Genomic DNA, 22,243 nt, shown 5'->3' on the forward strand with positions numbered 1-22,243 from the left:
AGGATGATGCTGGAGGAACCCCACCTCTTTCCCTGTGGCACCTGGGGGCTGCCATTCCTCACTTGGGAAAAGCAGAACCCCCCTCAGCTGTGCCGGAGTGTCCGTGGGGCAGAGGCTGCTGCCAGGACCCAAATCCCGCTCTTCTCCCTCCTTCCTGCCCCTCACAGCCTGTGCCGGTGGGTTTGGCCTCTTGTGGGATCCTCTCCATGGAGGCAGGGCTGAAACGGGCAAGGATGTGGTGCTGCTCCTCGGAGGTGGCACAGAGCAAGGGGCAGGGAATTCTGCTGCTCCAGGGACAGGCAGAGCTGCTGGAAAGGGCAGAGGGGCCCTCCTGGGCTGGGCCCACCCCTGGATCCCCCACAGCCATCAGGGTGGGATCCCCCGTTCTGCTCCCCACGGGGATGGAGCCAGCCCTGTGGCACCATCCAGCACCCAGCACTGCAGCTGGGACGAAGGACAGGCCTGGGTGTGGGCAGCGCTGCTGAAAACACCCCCAGGGCTGGGGCTGTGTGGAAACCCCTCTGCTTTCCACCCAAAAACCCGGGGAGAGCAGGGGAGGCAGCGTGTGCTCCAGCAGAGCTGCTGCTCCTTGGCTCAAGGCCGTGTGGATGTGGATAAACCTGGGAAAGGAATAAAGGAAGCTCCAGGTCTGGAGGTGGGGCTTTCAGCCCCTCTGGGCGGCTGGGGGGCAGTCCTGGGAAAGGACAAAGTGCAGCCCCTGGCCAGAAGTGTCCCTGAGCAGCCCTGGGAGTTGCTTTGAGCACTGCACCTCACCAGACGGAGACACGGAACCGTGGCAGAGCCTCCCTGAGCTGGGAGGGGTCCACGAGGGTCATGGAGTCCAACTCCTGTCCCTGCACAGACACCCCAACAATCCCATCCCTGGTAGCACTGTCCAAAGGCTCCTGGAGCTCTGGCAGCCTTGGGAATGTCACCATTCCCTGGGGAGCCTGGGCAGTGCCAGCACCCTCTGGGGGAAGAACCTTTCCCTGATACCCAACCTAAACCTCCCCTGGCTCAGCTCCAGCTGATCCCTAGGGGCTGCAACCAGAGAAACACCAAAGGACAAATCCCTGTACCACCCCCAGCTCGGCCCTCAGGTCCCGTTCCAGAGCTCCCAGCCCTGTGGCAGCAGAGCCATCGGATGTGCCAGGTCCTGGCAGGGCACAGGGGACCACAGGGCCACACCTGAAGCTGGCTGGGTCACCCTGGGAGCCACCCCAGCACAGAAAGTCTTTTTTTTTTAAATTTATTTCAACAGAGTAGTGCTTGGTTACAGTTTAGTGAAGAACAAATAGGTACATTCATTGGCCACAGCTCCCGGGGCAGCAGCTGCCGCCCGCCTGCAAAGCCAGAACACTGTTAAACCATACCAAAAAAAAAAAAACCCCAAAAAATCCCAAAAGAAAGTTTAATGAAAGGCAACTATGCATTAAAAAAGTCCTTGTAACTTCTCAGCTATAAATTACTTCAGTAAAACACGGGACCGGCCCCGGGAGGAGCGGTCAGTTCGGAACCCACCGGGCAAAGGAGTCAAACCCAAACGCTTGGCCGGTCGCTCAGGGGTCCATCAGGCTCACTGCCCTGACCTGCCATCCCAAATATTCCAGGAAGATCGTAGTGTGGGTGTGTGCTTCAGTGCAAGAGGAACAATGAGCCGGTAGCCCTTGGATTTTGAAGGTATTTTTTAATTATTCTCTTTTTTTTTCTTTTTTTGTTTGCACTACACTCCTTTCCCTCGAAAGTAAAACTTAAAGTGCTCCTAGTGCTTTGGAATTTAAGCAAGAACAGGGGCCACGAGTGTCACTTGCTGTCTTTGGAGACTTCTGGGAGCAGAAGGAAGGGTGACAGTGCCCATCACCAGCTTCGCCATGAGCCAAGCAGGGATTGAGATGGAGCAGCCTGTTCCTGCCAGGAGACAGGGGAGCAGCCAGGGCAGAGCTCCGGATCAGGAACTCGAGCAAGGGGTGTGCTGAGAATTGCCATCTTTGCCTTCTCCAAAAAAGAAGCAGGACTTGCTGCTTTTTTGGGCCAGCACGAGTGCAGGAGGTGAGCAGGGGGAGCACAGGCCACGTGCAGGGACAGGGCAGTGGGACAAAGTGACACCGAGCTCAGCACAGCCCCAGGGGCGAGGGGGCCAGGCTGGGGAGGAGAGGATGCCCCAGGGCTGGGGTTTCTCTCAGCTCTCAGCACTGAGGCTGCCCCGGGCTCCCTCCAGCTCCCAGGCTGTTGTCCCAGCACAGCATTCCCTGTCCCCAGTGTCACAGCGGCGCTGGAGCAGCACCAGGCAGGTTAAAAGCAGCCCCAGGGTCAGAGCAGCTCCCTCGCTGCACCAGTGCCTTTATCCAAAGCTGTACTGCTCATCCCCACAGCTGGCTCAGGGACAAGCCAGGAATAACACCAAGCCTCATCTCCAAAGAGCCCAGGCCAGGTCAAACTTGGCTATTTTGGTTAAGGAAAGACAGAGGGACCTGTCCCAGCCTGACCCAGCACTCCCCAGCTCTGGGAGGCCCCAGGTCCACGGGGAGGGCAGAGCAAGGAGCCCAAGGCTCAGATCCCTGTGGTCACTGCCCCTTCCCTCTCCAACAGCAACGTTCCACAGGCAGCCACACACCCCCTGCACCCCCGTGGGGACCCAGCAGTTCACATTCACTTCAGGTTAAAACTCTTGGTTATCTGCTAAATGCAATTTAATACTGAGGGGGACGAGGGGAGCCCCACTGTGGGCAAGGAGGAGGGGGAGCAGGGCTGCTCCCAGCACCCAGGGGTGCAGCAGCCCTGGCATCACACACATTCCTGCACACACACTCCTGCTGAGCCAGCTCCAGCCTCTCCCTGCAGGGAGAAGCCAGCCCTGCCCCTCTGCCACGGGCCAGCAGGGGGGTCATGAGGCCAGCAGGAACACTGACCTCACTCAGCTCTCACAGGCCCAGCGAGGACAGGGCAGCAGCCAGGTGGGACCAGCAGGCAGGGCCAGACCTCCCCGAGCCCCGGGGCCTCACCCAGCCCTGCCAGATGGGAATATGGCACAGTAAACTCGAGCATCCAGCGCCGGGGGCCCTGCCCAGACAGAGCTCCCCGCTCCCAGGGAGGCAGGATGCAGAGTCCTTCAGGGAACATGTCTTTGCAGGAAGACAGTGCCTCTCCCAGCTCTGGATGTGCAATTAAAAGAGTAACTAGAACAGTCTCAGGCCAAGCACAGCCCGAGCAAGATTCGTTCCTTCCAAGTGTGCAGATAAAAGTGCAAATATGCATTTGATGTTTCTTTTCTAGTGAGGAAGCTCTGGTGCATTTAGCTGCCAACATCTTGAAGACCAGACCAAGAAAAAAAAAAAGCTTCCAGAGAGTTCAGCTTCACTTTGCTACATGGTACCTTAAAGTCACAGTTCTCTGACTTAACTGCCTGCAGCCCTGGGCTCGGTCCCGCGCGCGGCTGCGGCAGGTAGTGGAATGTTTGTGTCATGAGTTAGATGCTTCGGGGGAGAGGAGGAAAAGAGGAAAACCAGGTTACAAATCCTATACACGAGTGCCACTCTGGGAAGAGAGGGAGCCTCCTCAGCTCTGCGGGGCGGGGTGGGAGCTGTGGTGGTGGTGGTTGATCTCCGAGCCGCCAGCGGCGCAGAGCAAGGGCGCGCTGTCCGCGGTGCTCCCGCTGTCGGTGCCTGCCAGGGAGCCGTAGCAGCCTGAGCACTGAGGGGTGGCCAAGCTGCAGGAGAGACAGAAAAAACACACTGAGCGGTGGCCAAGCTGCAGGAGAGACAGAAGAAAACAGGCATGGACTTTTTAGGGATGAGCAATTTGGCTCCTCCAGACTTCTGCTCCCAGCACTGGTCAGGGTGTTGGAGTTTGAAGGTACAGTATCTCCATGGAACCTGGCTTTGATGAGACAGCTACAAGGAGAAGAGCACTGGTCAAGAGGAGCCTCTGAAGTGCTCACTACACCCCTGGGCAGCAAGTGAGGTGTCACAGACAGGTAGAAAAATTATAAAAGAAAGGTCTTATGAAATCAGGCCTCGCTCTGCTAAAATTGCCAAAGCTGGCCTTTCATTTCTTCAATGTGCAGCTAACAAGCAATTTGCAAGTCCCCATATGAAGCCACTTTGAGAAGTTCATTTAATACAACAATCTATTCTGAGGATGAAAAACAAACGCACCTGTGTAAACAGTAAGATTTGTCCCACGAGAATCCACAAAGGAAAAATGTAAACATATCTAGAGAGAGAAAATTTGACAGACAGATACAATACAATAGCCCTTACTGACCAATTAACTGAGTTTGTATTGCTGAGTAGTTAGGGTTAACACAACACCTATTTCCTACAAATATGAGCTTTGTGAATAAAAAATTGGCTTTCTGCGTGAAGAAAATGGAGTCTTGGGTGATTTATTCCAACTTATGGTGACGCCAAAGACGTGACTGACGCGAGACAAACAGCCTGTCCTGAAAGGAGAAGGGGAAATGAGCCAAGCTGACAACAGGACCAGGCAGTGAGGCAGGATTTAGGGACAGAGTCACAAAAGGAAGATCACAGCCGGCCGTGGGTACAGCCGAGGCAGAAACAAACAGCAGCAAGACAGACACAGCATGGGAACGCAACCACCGGCAGCACCGCTGGCCCCAGGATCAGCACAACAAGAAATTCAAGCGCTGAAAACACAAAGTAGCAAAAGGCCAGGGCTACAGTCAGCCACAGGATGGGAGCAGAACAAGTAAAGACAAGAGACAGGCGGTGAAGTGCACGGGGCCACAGACAGTGTGGAACACAGGGAAAAGAACACAAATCCTGGGAGAAAGAACGCACCCAGTGAGAACAAAACTGTGAGTCACTGAACGCAAACACGGTCCCCGAACAACGGGAGATACACGGTCCTGAACCACGGAGGATACGCAGCTGAAACAGTCAGGGAAGGTGAGGCAGCCTAAGAGCTGCCGAGAAGGGCCCAGCGAGTCGTGGGGACAACAGTCTCAAGAACAGTGGCCAAGTACATCTGTTCAGGGGTGGGGAAACGTGGCAGAATAGAACCGTGACGAGGAAATGGCACGTGGGAGCAGCAAAGGCCCGTCTTTCAGATGTACACGTCACAGAAAGAAAGCCAAACTGTGAGTTAAAAGAGGCAAAATACGTTGAGAAAAGGAGAAAGTACAGTAAGTATATGCTGATCCCTTTGTTACCGTGTTGTGTGGTCCAGGGCTGGACCCCGATTCAGCAAATGTATGTAGTGGAGGCCGAGCCTACGCTCTGGTTCCAGGACAGTGCCTGTGTGTGTGTCCCCACGTTTGGACGCTCAGGAGTGTCACCCCCCTGTCAGTCATTTTCCCTTCTATCCACAGGCAGACGCGGCAGCGAGAGTCAAACCATGTGGAGAAACAAAGAACCAGGAGCCTGGAAGCAGAACCTCGTTGTGTGCTCTTGCAAAGTTACCTCTGGGGCAATTAAGATACCCCCAGAGATGGCGTGGGCAGGCGGCGCAGGGCCGGCCTCTGCTCTCTGGAGAACCATGGCGAGTGCAGGGGGTGGCGTGGCAGCCTTCTGAGCAGATCTCATCCTCCAGCAGAACTCCTAAACTGTGGGACTGGTGGTGGCCAGGCAGTATTTTTGTAGCAAAGCTTCTTTACGGGCCCCTCGGTCGATGGTCCCCCGCAGAACTTGCAGACTCCAGAACAGAAGAGGAGAGCTGCGGATGCTTTGTGCGTTTCTAGCATTTTCTACATTTGTCTTCTGGTATTTTTCCCCTTTGGTGTGCAGGTTTTAGGGTTTGTTTTTTTAATGCCTTTTCCCCTCCTCTTTTTCAACCGCAAGTGTTTTAGGGGGGAGAACAGAGGTGCAGCGGCGCAGGACAGTGCCACAGAATTTTCCCTGCCCATCCCCTGGGACCAGCTGACCTATATTTAATTGCTCTTCATCTAAGAGACCTCTTGTAGATATGGGACAGGGCAGCAGGCCTCCCCCCACCCCGGCATGCAGCTTGGCTGCTGCAGCTCTGTTCCTTCTTTTTTTTTTTTTTTTTTAAATTACAATGACTTGATTTTTCAAGGTATTTATTAACATAAAACAATGTCACAAGTCTACGGGGCTTACTATAAAGCGACTCTACAAACTATTCTTGACTATATTCATGCACATACAAAATCCAGATGATGAAGAAGTCAGAGCTGCTGCCAGATCCACTCCCTGCAGATGTGTGATCTTCACCTGGGGACAGCTACAGCAGCCCTTGGCGCTTCAGGTCTTCGTAGGTCTTTTTATTCACCACATTCCCACTGGAATCCTCATATTCCTCCTCTGTATCAGGCTGCCACCTCTCTGAAGTCTTCTGCTGTTTCAGCTTTGCCCACAACGAGACTGCATCCTCGATCTGTGTGATGTTGGCGAAGTGTGCGGTGTTGGGAATGTCCAGGCACATCATTCCATGGGCATGTCTCCACTCGGAAAAGTGCCTCTGGAATGCCTTGGGCCCGCGGTAGGTGTAGTTACCACAGATCTCACAGTTGTAGTTGATGTTCAGACCATTAAGTTTATACAACCAGTACGGGATGGGCTTCCCATCCCACCCAAGAGGCAGATTTTTAGGGTTATAAATGATTTCATTTTCTTCATCTCCTCTCTCGCTCTCACTGATCTGCTCTTCCTCCTCCTCTCTCTCCTCCCCTGTCTGCGCCTGCTTACGCTGCACGTTCTCGTGGGTGAGGTGTCTTTGTTCCCCAAGAACTTCCACATACTCATAAATCTGAGCTTCCAGGAATGCAAGCTCTTTATTTCTTTCAGTGTCTCTTTCGCTTCCTTTTTTCTTTGGATTCTTAACAAACAAGGAAGGATCAAGTGCTTCCAGGGATTTGCCTTCAGTGCTAAAAAGCCTCTGAGCACGCTCCACCAGAGTCCCGCCACACTTGAGCCCCAAAGCCAGCAAAGCTGATTTTAACCTGTGCAGTCCCAAGGAGGCCAATTCCTCCCAGGAGGAGAAGGCCAAGAGGTCCAGCATGGGTGAGGGCACTGCTGGTCTCTTTTGGCCAGCCCGGGAATGTGCCGTGCTCCCACTTCTTCTAAAACTCCATCTGAATTTTCCCAAAAAGTTCATTCTGGTCCAGTAATGGTTTCACTTGATCTGTGTAGTCTTGCAGGTACTCAAGGAGCATTTCAAGATACCTCTTATATTCAGCATTTTTTCTGTCTTTGGGAATATCAAAGAGCTGGTCAAACGTGGATAAGTGATATAATCCAATTTCTCTGATGATTTCAGGTTAATGTACTTGAGGTAACAATCATGCAAATCCAAGTATCGTCCATATCCTTCCTCATCTCTGAACTCCACCAGATTCTGAGCTTCTTCACTCGGGTTGTCTCTGGCCTTCAGCAACTCCTCACACTCCACTGACATAGGAACAGATATCTCATTTGGGTGCTTCCGGTGAAATTCCTTAATTTGCTTCAGTCTGTTGTAAAACTCCACAAATTCATCTGGCCCAGAAAGGGCAGCGAGTTCCTCCTTCCCTAGGCCGTCCTCGTCGCCGTACAGCTCCCTCAGGTTGCTGCTCACTTCCATGAACCTGTCCTGCATGGCACGGGTGAGGTGCTCCGAGTTGATCTGCTCATGGAATGTGGACTTCTTGGTGAGCATCTCCTTCACCATCACATCCACGAGCTGCTCCCGTTCCTCGTGGTACCAACGCTGCTGCTCCAGGATCGTCTCCATCCCACACACGGCTCCCACCACCTGCAGCTCTCCTCTTCTCCCAAGATTATTTGCAGCAATTAATTTTAAGTTATTAACTAAGTCCTATAACCTTGAATTTTATCTCCTGCAGTTCCTTAAAGTTTAGAAATAATTAGCTCACAAAAAAAAAATTTACTGCTGAAGCAGACAAAGTCAGAATACAACCTGACACCCTGTTGGTCAGGGTGTTGGGACCAGTCCAATTAAGTCCTCCTGCAGTGACAGATGTGGTTCTGTGGGAGCAGAGGTGATCCTGTAGGAGGGTGTCGTTTCCTCTGAAGGTCCAGTGGTGGGGAATGGGTCTGGTGTTCCTCTGGGAATGCAGTGCACACAGGCTGTCCTGGTGTTCTGACTCTCAGGTTTTATCCAGGTAGGAATGCTGGGCTCCTCCTACTGCATGGAGCATCTCACAATGGGATGATGGAATTTTATCAGTCATGCAATGAGCCTTAATGGCCCATTAACAGAAGATATCTCCTGGAAGGAGGATCGTTTGTGGAAAAGATCAAGAACACTGCCCCACCTAGTTTTAACAAGTGGCCCATTAACAGAAGATCCCCCCAAGAGGGATGGGTCATGGAAGAGATAAAGAACACTCCCCTACCTGCTTTCAACAGATGGTGATAGAATACTGCTGGTTACACCTTACATTGCAATCCAAGACAGTTAAACATTACTTTTCTACATTGTAAGCTATATAGTTGTTTTCTTTTAAGAGATAAGATGATTCCGACTAAAAAAGCTGTGATGAAACACTGATAAACACCTCTTTTGGATAAAGAAGATAAAGTGTGTTCACCCTTGATTTTGTTAAAGATTCTACTGCTTGTTACAATCCCTGCTGTTTTATCTCCCATAGATAACACAGAAGAGTCAGTTATGATTCTACATTATGGCTACATTATTGATTGTAAGCTGTTTTTGTGTTTTCCTTTGTTTCATTTTGCTGTCATAGGTACATGACTCTGTAGAAAGGTGTTATCTCAACTTCCTAAGATGGCTGATGTATTGATTAAATGATGTGAATTTACTGATTTTATAATAGGCAATATTCCTAAGATGTTATTACTGTATTTATAGCTGGCTTCTTATATGCTTTAACATCTATTTGTGTCATTATTTAAAAGACACGTGTCGTTTCAGGGTCCTTCTTTTTTGGTCTCTAGCTGCTTATGCATGTCTCAGACCAGGTTAGCTCTCTTGGCTAGTCCCTGCACTGGCTCTATGGTTTGACCAAATGATGTCTCATAATTTTAAGTATTTTTCAGATAGGGGAAAAAGTATCTGAGCTTTGTTGAAAGCCTCCTCCAAACTGCTAGTCTTGTGGTTTTTCCCAGTTATTATTACAGGAGCACTCCAGCAGTTTGCTGTGTTTGAAGCATCTCTATCCCAAAGAAAACTTCAGAGAAATCCAAATACTAGCTGGTTTCATCAGTCTTTAATCCCAAGGCCTTTACTCATAAATGCTGTTTTTAAGAGCCTTATTTTAAAATGTGTTTAGGGAATTCCCTCCCAGTTGGAGCTTGGGCAGTGGCCAGGCCTTGGGTCTACCTGGATGGAGAATTTCCCAAAAAACCCAGATGTTTTCTGCATCAAAACTAGATGCAGGTCACTTGGACTTGGCAATTTGACCCTTTATATATGACAGTTGAACCTATTTCTGGAGTGAGCTTGGGAATTATTACCTGGAAATAATTATCCAAATTATTATCCTCACTAAATTGAGGTTTGTCAGCTGTTCGCAGACTCTGGGATGATGGTGTAGTATTTCAGAGATTCCTAATTGCCTAATTTCACATGTATTATTAATTATGTGTACTGTCTGGAATACTCTTAATTGTTGTACCTGACTTATTCCTGATTGCTGTCAGTTTTTACCTTGCCCAAGCTGCCTCTTCCACCCAAGTTTTTCCTAGGAGCAGAAGCCAGGAGCTCTGTTGCTTCCCCAGAGGGCAGCAGAGCAGGAGCACAACCCCTCCTTACCCTCCTTCCCTGGCCCCGAGCCGTGACAAGTCATCGTCGCTGTCGTAGCGCCTGGGATTGTCAAAGAAATAGGCCCTGGAGCTGTAGCTGCGGCTGTTGACCATCCCTGCTGGAGTCTGCCAAGGAGAAAGGAATTAGCCAGAAGCAAAACATTCCCAAAAGTCATCCCAGGACACCTCCCAGCATAAGGGGACCAGCTCAGGCATACCAGGTTCTGGCTCAGTCTCTGAGCGCGGAAGAACAGCACCACGAAAGTGGTTGGCACCAGCTCCCAGAGGAACAGGACCACTCCAAACACCACGTACTCCTCGCTGCTCACCTCCACGTGCACCTGTGGGCACAAGGCAGAAGGGTCTGTGTCATCCCAGCCACCCACAGAGCTCCCAAAAGCTGGAACTGTGAGTGCAGAGAAACCTTCCCAAAGGCAGGAGTCCCTAAAGCAGCACAGTGACCTTCACCTGGCTGCTGCTGCTGGTTTGGGTGAGCTGGTTCTGCTCAGTGTGCTACCAGGGCACTGGGAGCTTGCTGCCCACACCAGTGACTCCCCCTCACACACAGCCATGCCCGATTAAGCATTGCTGTTCTGCTCTAGTTGAGTTGTCCCTCCTCTCCCTCAAAAGACGAGTTGGCAGGCTGAAAGGGAAGAGAACAACAGGGAATCCTTCCTGAAGAACTGGCTGAGGAGAGGAGGACTCAGGTTTGCTGGGTGGAGAGAGCAAGCAGAGCAGAAAGCAGCTCATGTGGGGGTTCAGCTACCCAGAGACCCCCCAGAGCCCCCTGTTCACCTTCACAGGATGAGGATGTTCCACCTCACTGGCTCTGGATTGGGGGTCACACACTCACCTTGTCCGAAAGGTTGTCCCAGCCATAGTTAAAAGGACCAGGAACATTGTCTGGAGATATGGCCACAGCTACCAGGTTATAGCAAGCCCTTGAGGAATACAGGAGGGCTACTACAGATCCCACCAGAATAGCCTGGCAGACAGATGTTCCCTAGGACAGGAAGAAATAAAAAGAATTTTAATAGAGAGCTGTGATGTTCTTTCCCTCTCCCTTAAATGCATGAGCAGCTGTGCAGGCAAGAATGACCCAGAACATTTGTATGTTGTTGCTAAAATATTCAGAGCTGGGTAAGAGCTTTCTCATGTGATGAGTTCATTCCAGGAGCCACACAGCCAGAGCTGCCTGGGGGCAGGGAAGGATCTGAGGCACTGGAGTGTCCCTGGCAGGACTTTGTCAGTCAGCTCCAAACTGGGGGTCCAGGGAGATGCTGTTCCACCCCCTGCCTTCCTCTAGGAATCTCCACAAGGGCAAATCAGCAGGAAAATCAACCCTGCAGAGGTGTTCACCCAGCCCTTTCACTTGCAGCCACCCAAGACCCCAACACAGCACACAGTGTCTGTCTAGGAAAGAAGCTCAAATATTTGGGGTGGGTAGCAAGACCCAGAGCTTGAAGCCCAATACATGAAGGGAGCCCAGAGGAAAGATGGAGAGAGACCATGGCCTGGAGGGACAGGACAAGGCTTCAAATAGACAGAGGGCAGGATTAGATGGGATACTGGGTAAGTTCTTGGTTGTGAAGGAGCTGAGGTCCTGGCACAGGTTGCCCAGAGAGGCTGTGGCTGTCCCTGAATTCCTGGAAGTGTCCAAGGCCAGGCTGGATTAGGCTTGGAGCAACCTGATCTAGTTAAATGTAGCCCATGGCAGGGGATTGGAACTGGATGAGATTTAAGATCCGTTCCAACTCAAACCATTCAGGAATGCTGAAATAAACCAGGGTTTGTTAAATCCATTAATGGCTGCTGGGAGGCAGCAAGTCACAGTGAGGGGGAAAACAACCCTCAGCACCTGAGCTGCCTTTGTGTTTAAGCAGAGAATCTGCTGGGGAAGCTCATCCCACTGGCCTGCTCCACATCTCAGCTCTATTTTCCTAGTTTTGGAGCTCAGGACAGTGTCTTGAGAGAGTCAGCAGGAGAGAGGTGCCAACAGACAAGTGACAGCCCTGATGCCCAGTGCTTTGGGTTGCAATGAGAGATGTAACCAAAAGCCTGTATTCTATTCCCATCTATTGAAACCATTTGGGGAGGAGTTTTCTTTGTCTCTTCCATGACCCATAACTCTGGGAGGGGAGGGGGGCAGGTGTCTTCTGTTAATGTGCCAGCTGCTAAAACCAGCTGTGGCAGTGTTCTTTATCTTTTCCACCACCCATCCTCCCTCCAAGGGAATCTTCTGTTAATGGGCCATTAAGGCTCACTGCATGACTGATAAAATTCCATCATTCCACTGTGAGAGGAACCAAGAATTCCTACCCTGGATAAAACCTGAGATTCAGAATCCCAGCACAGCCTGTGTGCACTGCCTTCCCAGAGGAACACCAGACCCATCTCAGCACCACTGGACCTTCAGAGGAAACTGCCCCTGCTCCAGGATCATCTCTGCTCCAACAGAACCACATCTGTTACTCCAGCAGGACATAATTAGACTGCTACAATACCCTGACCAAGAGGGTGTCAAGTCTTATTCTCTGTCAGTGTTTAGGAGGTTTTTGTTGTTTGCTTGGGTGGTTTTTTTGTACTACTACATTCTTATTTTTAATATTCCTAATAAAGAACTGTTATCTCTATTCTCATATCTTTGCCTGAAAGCCCCTTAATTTCAAAATTATAATAATTCAGAGGGAGGGGGGTTACATTCTCCATTCCAAGAGAAACTCCAGCTTTCCCTAGCAGACACCTGTCTTTCCAAACCAAAACACCCAGCACGCATCCTGCTGTCACTGCAAGCTGAGCTTGTGGTGCTCAGGCCACCACAACGAGGCACAAAGGCTGCTGAAGCAATCTCCAATTCACAAGGACCACAGGACAGGAGCTGGCTGCAGTCCAGCCTCCTTCCCACAGATCCAACATTCCCACCTTCCTTGTGGAGGCTGCAGCCTCCAGCCCTGCTGTGTGGCTTTGAGTTCAGGGGCAGGACAACCTTCTGGGGCATCTGTGTAACATTTCTGCTCACCCCACCCTGTTTCTGCAGCCATTTCTCACACACAACATCAGGGGATGCCCCCAAGGCAGGGGGGGAGGCAGAGACCTTTAGCAGACAGCCAGGGTAAGTATCCAAGTGGAGAGCAGAGCCTTCCCTGGAGCACGTTGTGCACAGCCCAGGGGCAGCCTCGGGCATGTGAGGAGAGGAAGCTCCTGCACTGGGGGAACTGGGTGAGTTAATGAGTGTCTAGAGCCAGTCAGAGCTGGATACCAGGCCCAGGCCAGCAGGGATGGGAGAAGCTTCTCTGCAACCTGCAGCCTCTGGACAGCTGTCACAGGAGCCAGGTAAGACACCAGACCCAGCCCATACATCCTGGATTCCAGGAAGCCACCAATGCCCTCTGCTGCTTGAGGAGCCAGACATCTCCTACAGGAAGCCTGTTTCACCTGGCTATGCTCAGGTGCTCTGGTTTTTCCTCTGGATGTTTCCAGGCACTCAAGTTGACGCTGACTGCAGCCTCCTGCCACACTGCTGGTGGCTTTCCCACTTTCCTATCTGCTGGAAAAGAGCTGTGTATGTTCAGACCCTCACCTGTCCTGCTTTGGGACAGGACCTACAGCAACTTCTCCTCCCATTCCAAAATGCTCATCTGAGACATCTCATCCTACCCGAGCAGAGCCCAGCTAAAGCTGGATTTCTGGGGGATACCCTTTGCAGGGAATCATGACACACCTGCTACAGGTAAAACACACAGCAACAAACTGCATCTGCTGCTCTTAGAGAACCCTCTCTTCAAGGCAAACCTGGGATTTTCTATGCCTGAAAAGCAGAAGTAGCTCATAAATGTGTTATGCCAAAGCTGCAGACAAAGTATTCCTCTAAGACATGTAGGAAACATCACTCCCACAGCAGGAGCGTGCACTTTGTGAAAGGGAGGGATCCAAGAGATGCCACCTCCCCACTGGAAGGAGAATTTGAGCAAGAGCAGCTCAGGTGCCACCAGGCCAGTGCTGCCCTGAGTGAGCACATCCAGATCCAGCTGAGCAGTGCCAGTGGGAATTCCCAAGGCCTTTACCCACCTTGGACTCGAGGTAGACGTTGGCTGAAGACATCTTTCCCAGTTTGCACATGCAGCAGGCCAGGGAGATGGCGCAGAGGATGAAGAGGCTGTCGTTGACCAGAGCCCGGGCCAGGACCGTCCACCTCAGCTGCTTCTCTGGCACCTCACCGTGGATCAGCATTGCACAGGTTAAATTCACAACTAGGAACAGGAGGCTGGTGAGGATGGAGCCCAGGTACAACAGGACCCTGGAGAGACGGTGAGGGGAAAAATGCCCAGGTTCATTCTGCGCCTCCCTCCTGCCTCAGCAGACCCCCCCAGTGCTCTGCTTGCAGGGAGGCTCAGGCATTCTAGCAAATTTCAGGGGTTGTATTGGCAGCCCAAGGCTGCAGAGGATTTGTTGGAGCTGCTCTCATAACACATGAGCAGCGTAAGCAGTCATGAGTTACAAGACTCATCTTCTGACAGTCAGGTTCTTATCTTGCAGATTTTAAGTGTTGCTCCAGCTCTGCATTAACTCCAGTCAATAAGCCATGAGTCATCACAACCACTGCAACTCCTTTATTGAGAGCCACTGGAGCTTGCATTTTCCACCCCGGGTTTCCCTGGGAAGCACCTGGGCTGCACAAACCTGGGGCTCACCTGCAGAGCTCAAGCTTTGTTCTGCAGATCTTTCCTGGCCTGGGACAGCTCAGAGTGACCCTAAAAGTCCATCCAGGGGAACTGGGATGCTTGAGCTCCCCTGGCACCCCTGAAGGTCCCAGTCCTGCTCCAAGCTCCAACTCTGCTCCTTTCTCAGGGCACAGGTATGGAATTAGAGCTCTGCTCAGCTTTTGGGGCCTGACCCTCCCATTCCCAGCCAGTTCCCCTGGGACCAGCTTTGAAGGGAAGGTCATGACAGCAGCACTTACTTGTACTTGTTGAATTCAGCTGCACATTTCACTTTGAATATGACCTGGAGGAAAGATTTGCACAGGGTTAATTTACATGCCCTACAGTTTCCTTTCAACTTTGTCAAGAGATTAACAGGGAAATCAGAATCCAGCTGGACATCTCCAAGGACTCTGGATTATTTATTAGCACCAAGTCTTAGTCTGGACCCAAAAGAATGGCACTTTTTCCTTGTACAAGCCCAGCCCAAATACAGGTTCCCAACAACCATAAACATATTTAACAGCCCGTATGTGACAAGCACTTTAAGACCACACTTTAAAGATTTCAAGAAAAGAAGGGAGTTTAGCACTTAAAAGTTATTTAAGTCCTTCAAAATACATCTCCTTTTCCCAATGTTTTTGGGCTGTTTTAGGACCTCAGCCATGCTGGATTTCCACATCAGAGAAGCAGGGACTGTTTAGTAAGGTGCAGATACTCCCAAGTCACAGCTCAGATGTGAATTCCTGCTGCAAAGGCACAGGGAACCAGTGCTAACACTGGTCAGGAGCTGGGCTGTGTCCATCTCCAGGCCCAGACCCCACCAGGAAGGATCCCAGAGCTGGGGTCACATTCAGCCACAGGCAAAGCTCATGTCCTGATCACAGACTTTGAAGAAACTTGGGAAGAGGCACAGACACATCCAGAGTGATGCCAACTCTTGTGTGATCACTGCAAAGGTGGATGTTCAGTTTCTCTTCTCCCACAAGGAACCCTCCCTGCCAGCAGTGAAGGATCACTCATCTCCTCCCAGGCATCCTTAGGCAGCTTTTACCCTGGTGGGATTCCTTGGCTCCTGCTTCCAAGTCAGCACCGAGGTAGAAATGGCACATGAGCTTCAGGAACCAGGCTGCTGCCAACGGGATTTCCAGAGACATTTCAGGATCTGAGAGTTGTCTGAGTCACTGCAGTGGTCCCAAGCATTTCAAAGGACATTGGACAGCTTTGGTGATTCTCTTCCAAGAGCCACTTCCACTGCCTGGCTGCTCTTCCCGAGGCCGAGGAAGGATGAGCTCAGCTCAGTGAGGAGTGAGACATGGTTCCTCAGCAGAGGAAGGTATCCAGCCTCGGGAATGTTCCCTGTCCCACTGTCCTGGCACACAGAAGTAAAGGAGTGTGGCACAACCCACTCTGAGCCCTAAAACTCATCTCACTTACAGGAAACTGGGCCTTGGAAGAGACTCCAAAACAGAAATATCCCTGAGTCCTCCTTTGTTTTCCTGTGGGTGACATTCAGGCACTTTGGGCTTATCATGGAATCACTGAATCACTGAGGCTGGAAAAGCCCTCCAAGGTCAAGTCCAACCCTTAATCCAGCACCACCACATTCACCACTAAACCATGCCCTAAAAGTGCCACATCCACGAGGTTTGGGAACACTTCCAGGGATGGGGACTCCACCACTGCCCTGAACAGCCTGTTCCAACACCTCACCACCCTTTCAGTGAAGAATTTTTTCCTGACATCCACTTAGGATCTAAATATTCCCTGGCACAACTTGAGGCTGTTTCCTCTTGTCCTGTCAAAACAGGCATGGGTGACGTCCAGCTGGGAAACTCCCAGTTCAGCACCCATTGCAGCAGCATGGAAATCCACTGAGGAATCCACACTCCTGCTGTAACCTCAGCCTCTGAGCAGCTCTGCAGAGCCCCTGGCTTGTATTCCATCTGGGAATGTTGTGAGAACAGCCCCTCAGCTGAGCAGGGAAGTGGCCCTGGCTCACAGGAAGGTTCTGTTTTGGGCAGGACTCTCTTTCCAAACCCTCCCCTGCAGCCCCGGGGATTAAGGCACACAAAGCTGAGTCAGGGTTAAGAGTGCAACAGCAATTCGAGCCTCATGCTTGGCCCGCTGCCATGGAAAGCAGAGGGCGACCACAGCTCCAGCCTTATACTTTTATTAGCCCCTGGATAGTTATTCCTATAACTTCAGGAAGGGAACAGACACCGCTGCTTTGGTGGGTTTGGTTATTAAGGCTGATAAGTTATCTGAAGGTTGCTTTTCCTTCCCAGGGACTGGGTCAGGAGGTGCCACCAGCAGTGTGCACAGGCTGTCTCTGGGTTCTTATCCTTGAGACGAGCTCTGAGCCTCTGCTGCTCTCAGAGCCCAAGGACAGCTCAGGCAGAGGGTTCTGCTATGAAAAATCCAGCACAGAGAGCTCTGGAGCAGTCCTGTTCTTCAGAAAAACAGGAAAAATAGACCCCTGTGCTTCAGCAGGTGCATTAGGCCAAGCTGTGAGCAGCAATCCTTGCAAAATGAACGGTTCCTTCAAATCTGAGCTGAGCCCAGCTCCAGGAATCAAGCATGAAAACAGGGAACAGAGGTCTCAGCAGCACAGAGCAGCAGGACAGGGAATATTTACTCCTGAACAAGTCTCTTCCAGCAGTTTGGAATACTCAGGTGCCTTTCCAGATCCCTTTGTGCACTCCACATCAGCCAGAAAGTGAGGCTGAAATGAGCTACAGACCCCAAAGCCCTGCGTGATGCTGGAGGCTTTTGGGTTTACGATGAGTGGATTTATTCCATAAAAGTGAGAGTCCCTAAGAGAGTCCCTAAGGGTGTGTTCACGAGACACACTCACCCCTAGAAGGTGCCCTGGAGGTGTCACAGCTGCTAAGGGAAGATGAGTGACATGTCCCAGATCCCACAGATGAATCCAAGGACCCCTTCCATTACCTGCACAAGGCAGGATCTTAACTCTAACAGTGAGGCACTTAGGCTCGACCAAAACTGGTCCTTAGCAGACCTGAAAAATCCAGGAACTTGTTGTCCACTGGAATCAAATTCCTTTTTTGCTTCATAAAAACAACGTGAATTTGGGCTCTGCAGATACAAGGCACAATCATGCCCTGCCCCAACACAGCTCAGCTGCAGGAGCATCCCCAGACAGATCCCTCACCACACAAGATAAGGGGAGCACAGCATGGACTATTTTGGGATCACACCTTGTACCAGCAGTGTGCAAACCCCCGGTCCTGTGTTCAATCCACAGAGAAAAAGCTGGAGCTATCCATGAGGATCCCTCATATTAATATCGAGATTATTCCCCGCCATCATGAGCACAGGCTGCAATTTTGCATGTTCCCTCCTTTCCTAGAATAGCTGGTCCCCAGCAGGGCCACCTGTTCATCTGGGAAACATGGGAATCAGCAGCTATGGGATGGAGCAGTTTGGAGTGTCAGTGATCCCTCACCAGCTGTCCCTCCGAGCCACAGGGCACTGCCAGGTCTCTGCTACACAGGGAAGGGGAAAGAGGGAAAGGAAGGATGGAGATTTTTCCAGTTTTCCATCTGAGAAGGAAAGGAAAGCAAAGACAAACATTCCTCAGGCTGGATGCTCTCTCCATGCCTGTTTCCAGTGCAATTAGAGCAGGAAAGGATGAAAGGGGCTGATGTCATCTCAGATGGAGCACTGAAGGGCTCTGGCCACACCACCAGCCCAGCATTCCTTACTCATCCCTGTGCCAGCTGCTGATTCCCAGGACAACCAGGGCTGCCAAGGGCTCAGGAAGGTCTTTAAGATCAAGGTGGTTGTGGCTGCATTTCACAGAATCATTTGGGTTGGAGAAGACCTCCAAGGCCATCAGGTCCAAGCTGTGCCAAATCCCTACCTTGTCACAAGCTCAGAGCATGGAGTGCCACCTCCAGGGATGGGGACTCCAAACCTCCCTGGCAGCTCCTTCCAATGCCTGACAATCCTTTCCATGGAGAAATTTTCCCTAATATCCCATTTAAACCTCCCCTGGCACATCTTGAGGCCATTTCCTCTTGTCCCTTGTTCCCTGGGAGCAGAGCTCAAGCCCCCCTGGCTGTTCCCTCCTGTCAGGGACTTGTGCAGAGCCACAAGGTCCCTCCTGAGCCTCCTTTTCTCCGGGATAAATATCCTGAGCTCTCTCCATGTATTTCCATTTCCATGTACCATGCTCCTGACAAACACCTGGGGAAAAACAGTAGTGGCAGACTCTTGGGAAAGGTGGCATTATTCAAGCAGCACAGGAGCTATTCCAAAGGCAAGGCAAAGCAGCATCCTAGGTTGGATATCAGAGTTACTGAGGAAAGACTGGGAGTGGATCTGAGGAATTCTGACCTCATGGACTGTGAACTGCAGTAAAGATCAAGCTGAAGTAGAAAGGAAGAAATGCTCCCAAGCTGAAGGGATATTCCAGGTGGAAAAAGTATCCCAAGGGAGCCTACAAGAAAGCTGGAGAGGACAAGAGCGTGGAATGAAAGGACACAGGGAACGGCTTCCCACGGCCAGAGGGCAGGGATGGATGGGAGATTGGGAAGGAATTCCTGGCTATGAGGCTGGGGAGGCCCTGGCAGAGGGTGCCCAGAGAAGCTGTGGCTGCCCCTGGATCCCTGGAAGAGTCCAAGGCCAGGCTGGAGCAAGCTGGGACAGGGAAAGGTGTCCCTGCCCATGGCACGGGGTGGAATAGGATGAGCTTTGAGGTCCCTTCCAAGCCAAACCATTCTGGGACTCTATGAAAAAGAAACATACATCCCACACTCATTCTGTCAGGTCTCTGCATCCCCTCAGCAATCTCAGGGGCTAAGATAGGGTAGGAAGAGGACAGCCTGTCCCTACAGAAAGGAGGAACACCAGGCAGTTCAGCAGATTTGAATTTCAGCCCTAAAACAGCCTGGAGTGTTAAGTAATACCAGCTCTCCACAGGTATCTGTTTCCCAGAGCTTCTTCCCCACCTCTGTTCCATCCTCAGCCTCTACACAGCCTGAGGAGCTCTGTAAATCAAGCAAGACCAGCTCAAATATCAGCACAGGCCATTTTCTTCCCCAGATGCCATTTCTCCAGCATCTCCACAAAGGAGGCTCTGTGCACAGGGACAATGAGCCTCAGCACAGCAGCAGCCCGTGCTTTTATCCGAGGACATCTCGGATCAGGATGCCACCCCCAGGGCAGCAGAAGCTCAGTGTCCTTCCACAGGCTGCTGCCAACAAGGGGCCCTTAAAAACTGGGACTGGATGGGCACGTTCTGCTGGAGTCACACCAGTAAACACACCTCTACATCATGGGAGCCAGAAAAGCTCCAGAGGCTTTCCATTTTTTTTCTCCAAACTTCTGGAGCTTCACCACTGAGATCTCCCAAAAACCCCATGGAGTGATGGACATCCCTCCTGGTTGTTCCAGGGAAGTGTCAGGCCCTCCCCAGAGCTGAGCAAGCAGACCCATTTTCATAAGTCACTTTATCCTTCCCCACTCCAGATTCAGAGCTCTTATTTCCTCAGACAGGATTTCCCTTGGCTCTAGGTCTTCAAGGAGAAAGAAGTGGGATATATGCAGAGTTTACTGAAAAACAGATATCGTGGGAAGAGGAGAAGCCTGGGAATCTATTTGGATTTACTTTAAGAGGACCTTTAAACAAGCCTGCAGAGAGGCAAATCTGCTGTCAAATCCAGTGACCTAGAGGAAAACAGAAATCCAGCCACTCTGTGGAGCAGAGCACAGAATCCCTGCCTTTCAAGGGACACAAACCCCTCCTGGCTGGAGCAACTGGGAGGTCAGGCTCCCTTGAGCAGGCAAGATGGATTTGTGCACTCTGTGCACCATTTGTTATTCCACTGCCACTCCATCAACAACATCTCCCAACAGCTTTTGCAACAGGCAGCTCACCCCCAAAGCCTCCAGCTGTTTATTGGGGGGAAAGAGAAGGGGAAAAATAACCAGAACAGCAGAACAACCCCACTGCTCCAAGCATCACGTGAACATCAGTGTCCTGGGGAAAATGAAATCATAACTCCCGTGGGTGACACGTTGGAGCCACGGAGTGATTTTGCTGTGTGCTAGCGATTCCTTTGTGAGGCTGGGGAACAGCTGAGAGCTGCAGAGCAAAGAATCCCAACAACAACAACAAAGCTGGAAGGAAAAAGTGGTGACTTGTTTCATAAATAGGCAGCGAACCGGGAGGCAGGCGAGCAGAGGGCTGCTCACGAGAAACTGGAGCAGAAACAAAATATTCAGGAGGAGGATGGGGAGGGGAGAGCCAGGGCTTTAGGAGATAAAGGCAAGTGGAAGGACTAAGGAAAGGAGGCTTAAAATCACCACACGAGTGATGGGAAACCCAGAAAAGCAGGGACACGGCTCGGTGACAATAACAAGCGGCTCGGCACTGTCCCAGCAGCGATGCCGGTGCTGGGAAGGGGCCCCCCTCGGCTGCCCCGGGCTGTTATGTGAGGGATCTCGGGGTTTTTTTGTCTGACAAGCTGCGGAACAACAAGCCCGGTTTGCAGCGGAGCGATGGAGGGAAGGAGGGAGCGCAGCAACAATAGCAGAAGAGGCTCTGGCTGGTGACGTAATGGTTGGCATCACTCCAGGCCAGAGCAGCCCCTGCTGCTGCCACTTTCTGGTCCCCTTTGCAGAAGGGAAATCAATTAAAAAAAAAAACAAGATGCAAAACAGTCCCTCAAGTGATGTCCCCCCCCACCATCACAAACACCCCGCCGTGGGTCTGGGTTGCAAAGAGGAAAACCCCACCTGGGAGCAGGGCATCTCCCCGCACCCCCAAAATCCCAAATTCAGGGCATGTGCCTGTCCCCCCCATGCGGGGTCTGCACTCAGGGCACAGCCCTGCACCCCAAACCCCTGATGCTGGGATTCTGGGCACACTTCTAGCTCACACCATCCCCCCCAGATCCCACCCCGCCCCCCAAGCTGGGATTCAGGGCACAATCCCTGAGCTTCTCCCCGAGCCTGGATTCAGGGCACAATCCCTGTGCTTCTCCCCTGAGCCTGGATTCAGGGCACAACCCCTGCATCCCCTCAGCGTGTCCCAAAGTCTGTACCGAGGGCTGGATTCAGGGCACGATCCCTGTGCCTCCTTCCAGCCGCGATTCAGGGCACAGCCCCGCATCCCCCCGGGCTGTCCCAAAGCCCGCACTGAGGGCAGACCCCAGGATCGCCTCCCGCCCTCACCTGGACGCTCACATCCCCATCCCGCCCCAAAGCCTCGGCTCCGGGGCGCTCCAACTTTGGAGAGGCGGCTGAAGAGGAGCTTCCAGCCCCGGTGTCCCGCAGGGTGGAGGTTTGGGAAAGGGAATTTCGGAGCGGTTTTGCCCGAGAGGCAAAACTTACCTCGGCGAAATAGAGGTTGAGGAGGCAGAGGCTGGAGAAGAGGAGGCAGCCGGGCAGGCAGTACAGGAGCCAGTGGGCGAAGGGCTGCTGGAGGCGGAGGGCCTGCAGGGAATTCTGCAGGTAGAAGGAGAACAGGGTGGTCCTGAGGGCTGCCCAGAGCAGGCAGAGGAAGAGGCAGAGCGTGTGGTAACTCAGCCGCCGCTCGCGGTAGTAGAGCAGCAGCCAGAGCTGCAGGTAGGCGAAGAGGAAGAGCGCGGCGTAGAGCGCCGTGTGGAGCACGGTGAGCCCCAGCTCCACGGCGTAGGGCACGGCCGCCCCCTCAGCGAGGGCCATGGGGCAGCGGGAGGCACCGACCCCCTCCCTGCCTTCCCTCAGCCCCGGCTGGACACCCCCATGCAACAAAGGGGAGCTCCCCCCGCTTTTCCCCTTATTCTTCTTCTTCTTCTCCTTCTTCTCCTCCTCCTCCCGCCCGCCCGGCTGCACCGCCCGCCCGCC

General features: G+C 52.1%; 1 protein-coding gene and 1 pseudogene across 2 annotated transcripts; both read right to left on the reverse strand.

The window, feature by feature from the left end:
- Positions 1-1,235: 1,235 nt before the first annotated feature.
- On the reverse strand, positions 1,236-22,239 carry GPR137C (G protein-coupled receptor 137C). 2 transcript variants are annotated; one of them, XM_063399675.1, is made up of 7 exons: positions 21,749-22,237; positions 14,647-14,690; positions 13,755-13,983; positions 10,540-10,689; positions 9,905-10,027; positions 9,697-9,812; positions 1,236-3,706 (listed from the first exon to the last, which is right to left on the reverse strand). In XM_063399675.1, the coding sequence occupies exons 1-7, from the start codon at positions 22,079-22,081 to the stop codon at positions 3,556-3,558; spliced, it is 1,146 nt and encodes a 381-aa protein (XP_063255745.1). In that variant the 5' UTR covers positions 22,082-22,237; the 3' UTR covers positions 1,236-3,555. The 2 variants fall into 2 exon arrangements, with proteins under 2 accessions (XP_063255745.1, XP_063255746.1); XM_063399676.1 differs by lacking the exon at positions 1,236-3,706 and adding an exon at positions 7,953-8,190 and having other exon boundaries at positions 21,749-22,239.
- LOC134551727 (splicing factor 3A subunit 3-like) lies at positions 3,726-7,761 on the reverse strand (annotated as a pseudogene).
- Positions 22,240-22,243: the final 4 nt, after the last annotated feature.

The sequence above is a fragment of the Prinia subflava genome, chromosome 5, assembly GCF_021018805.1.
Source record: "Prinia subflava isolate CZ2003 ecotype Zambia chromosome 5, Cam_Psub_1.2, whole genome shotgun sequence".
NCBI classification, from domain to species: domain Eukaryota; kingdom Metazoa; phylum Chordata; class Aves; order Passeriformes; family Cisticolidae; genus Prinia; species Prinia subflava.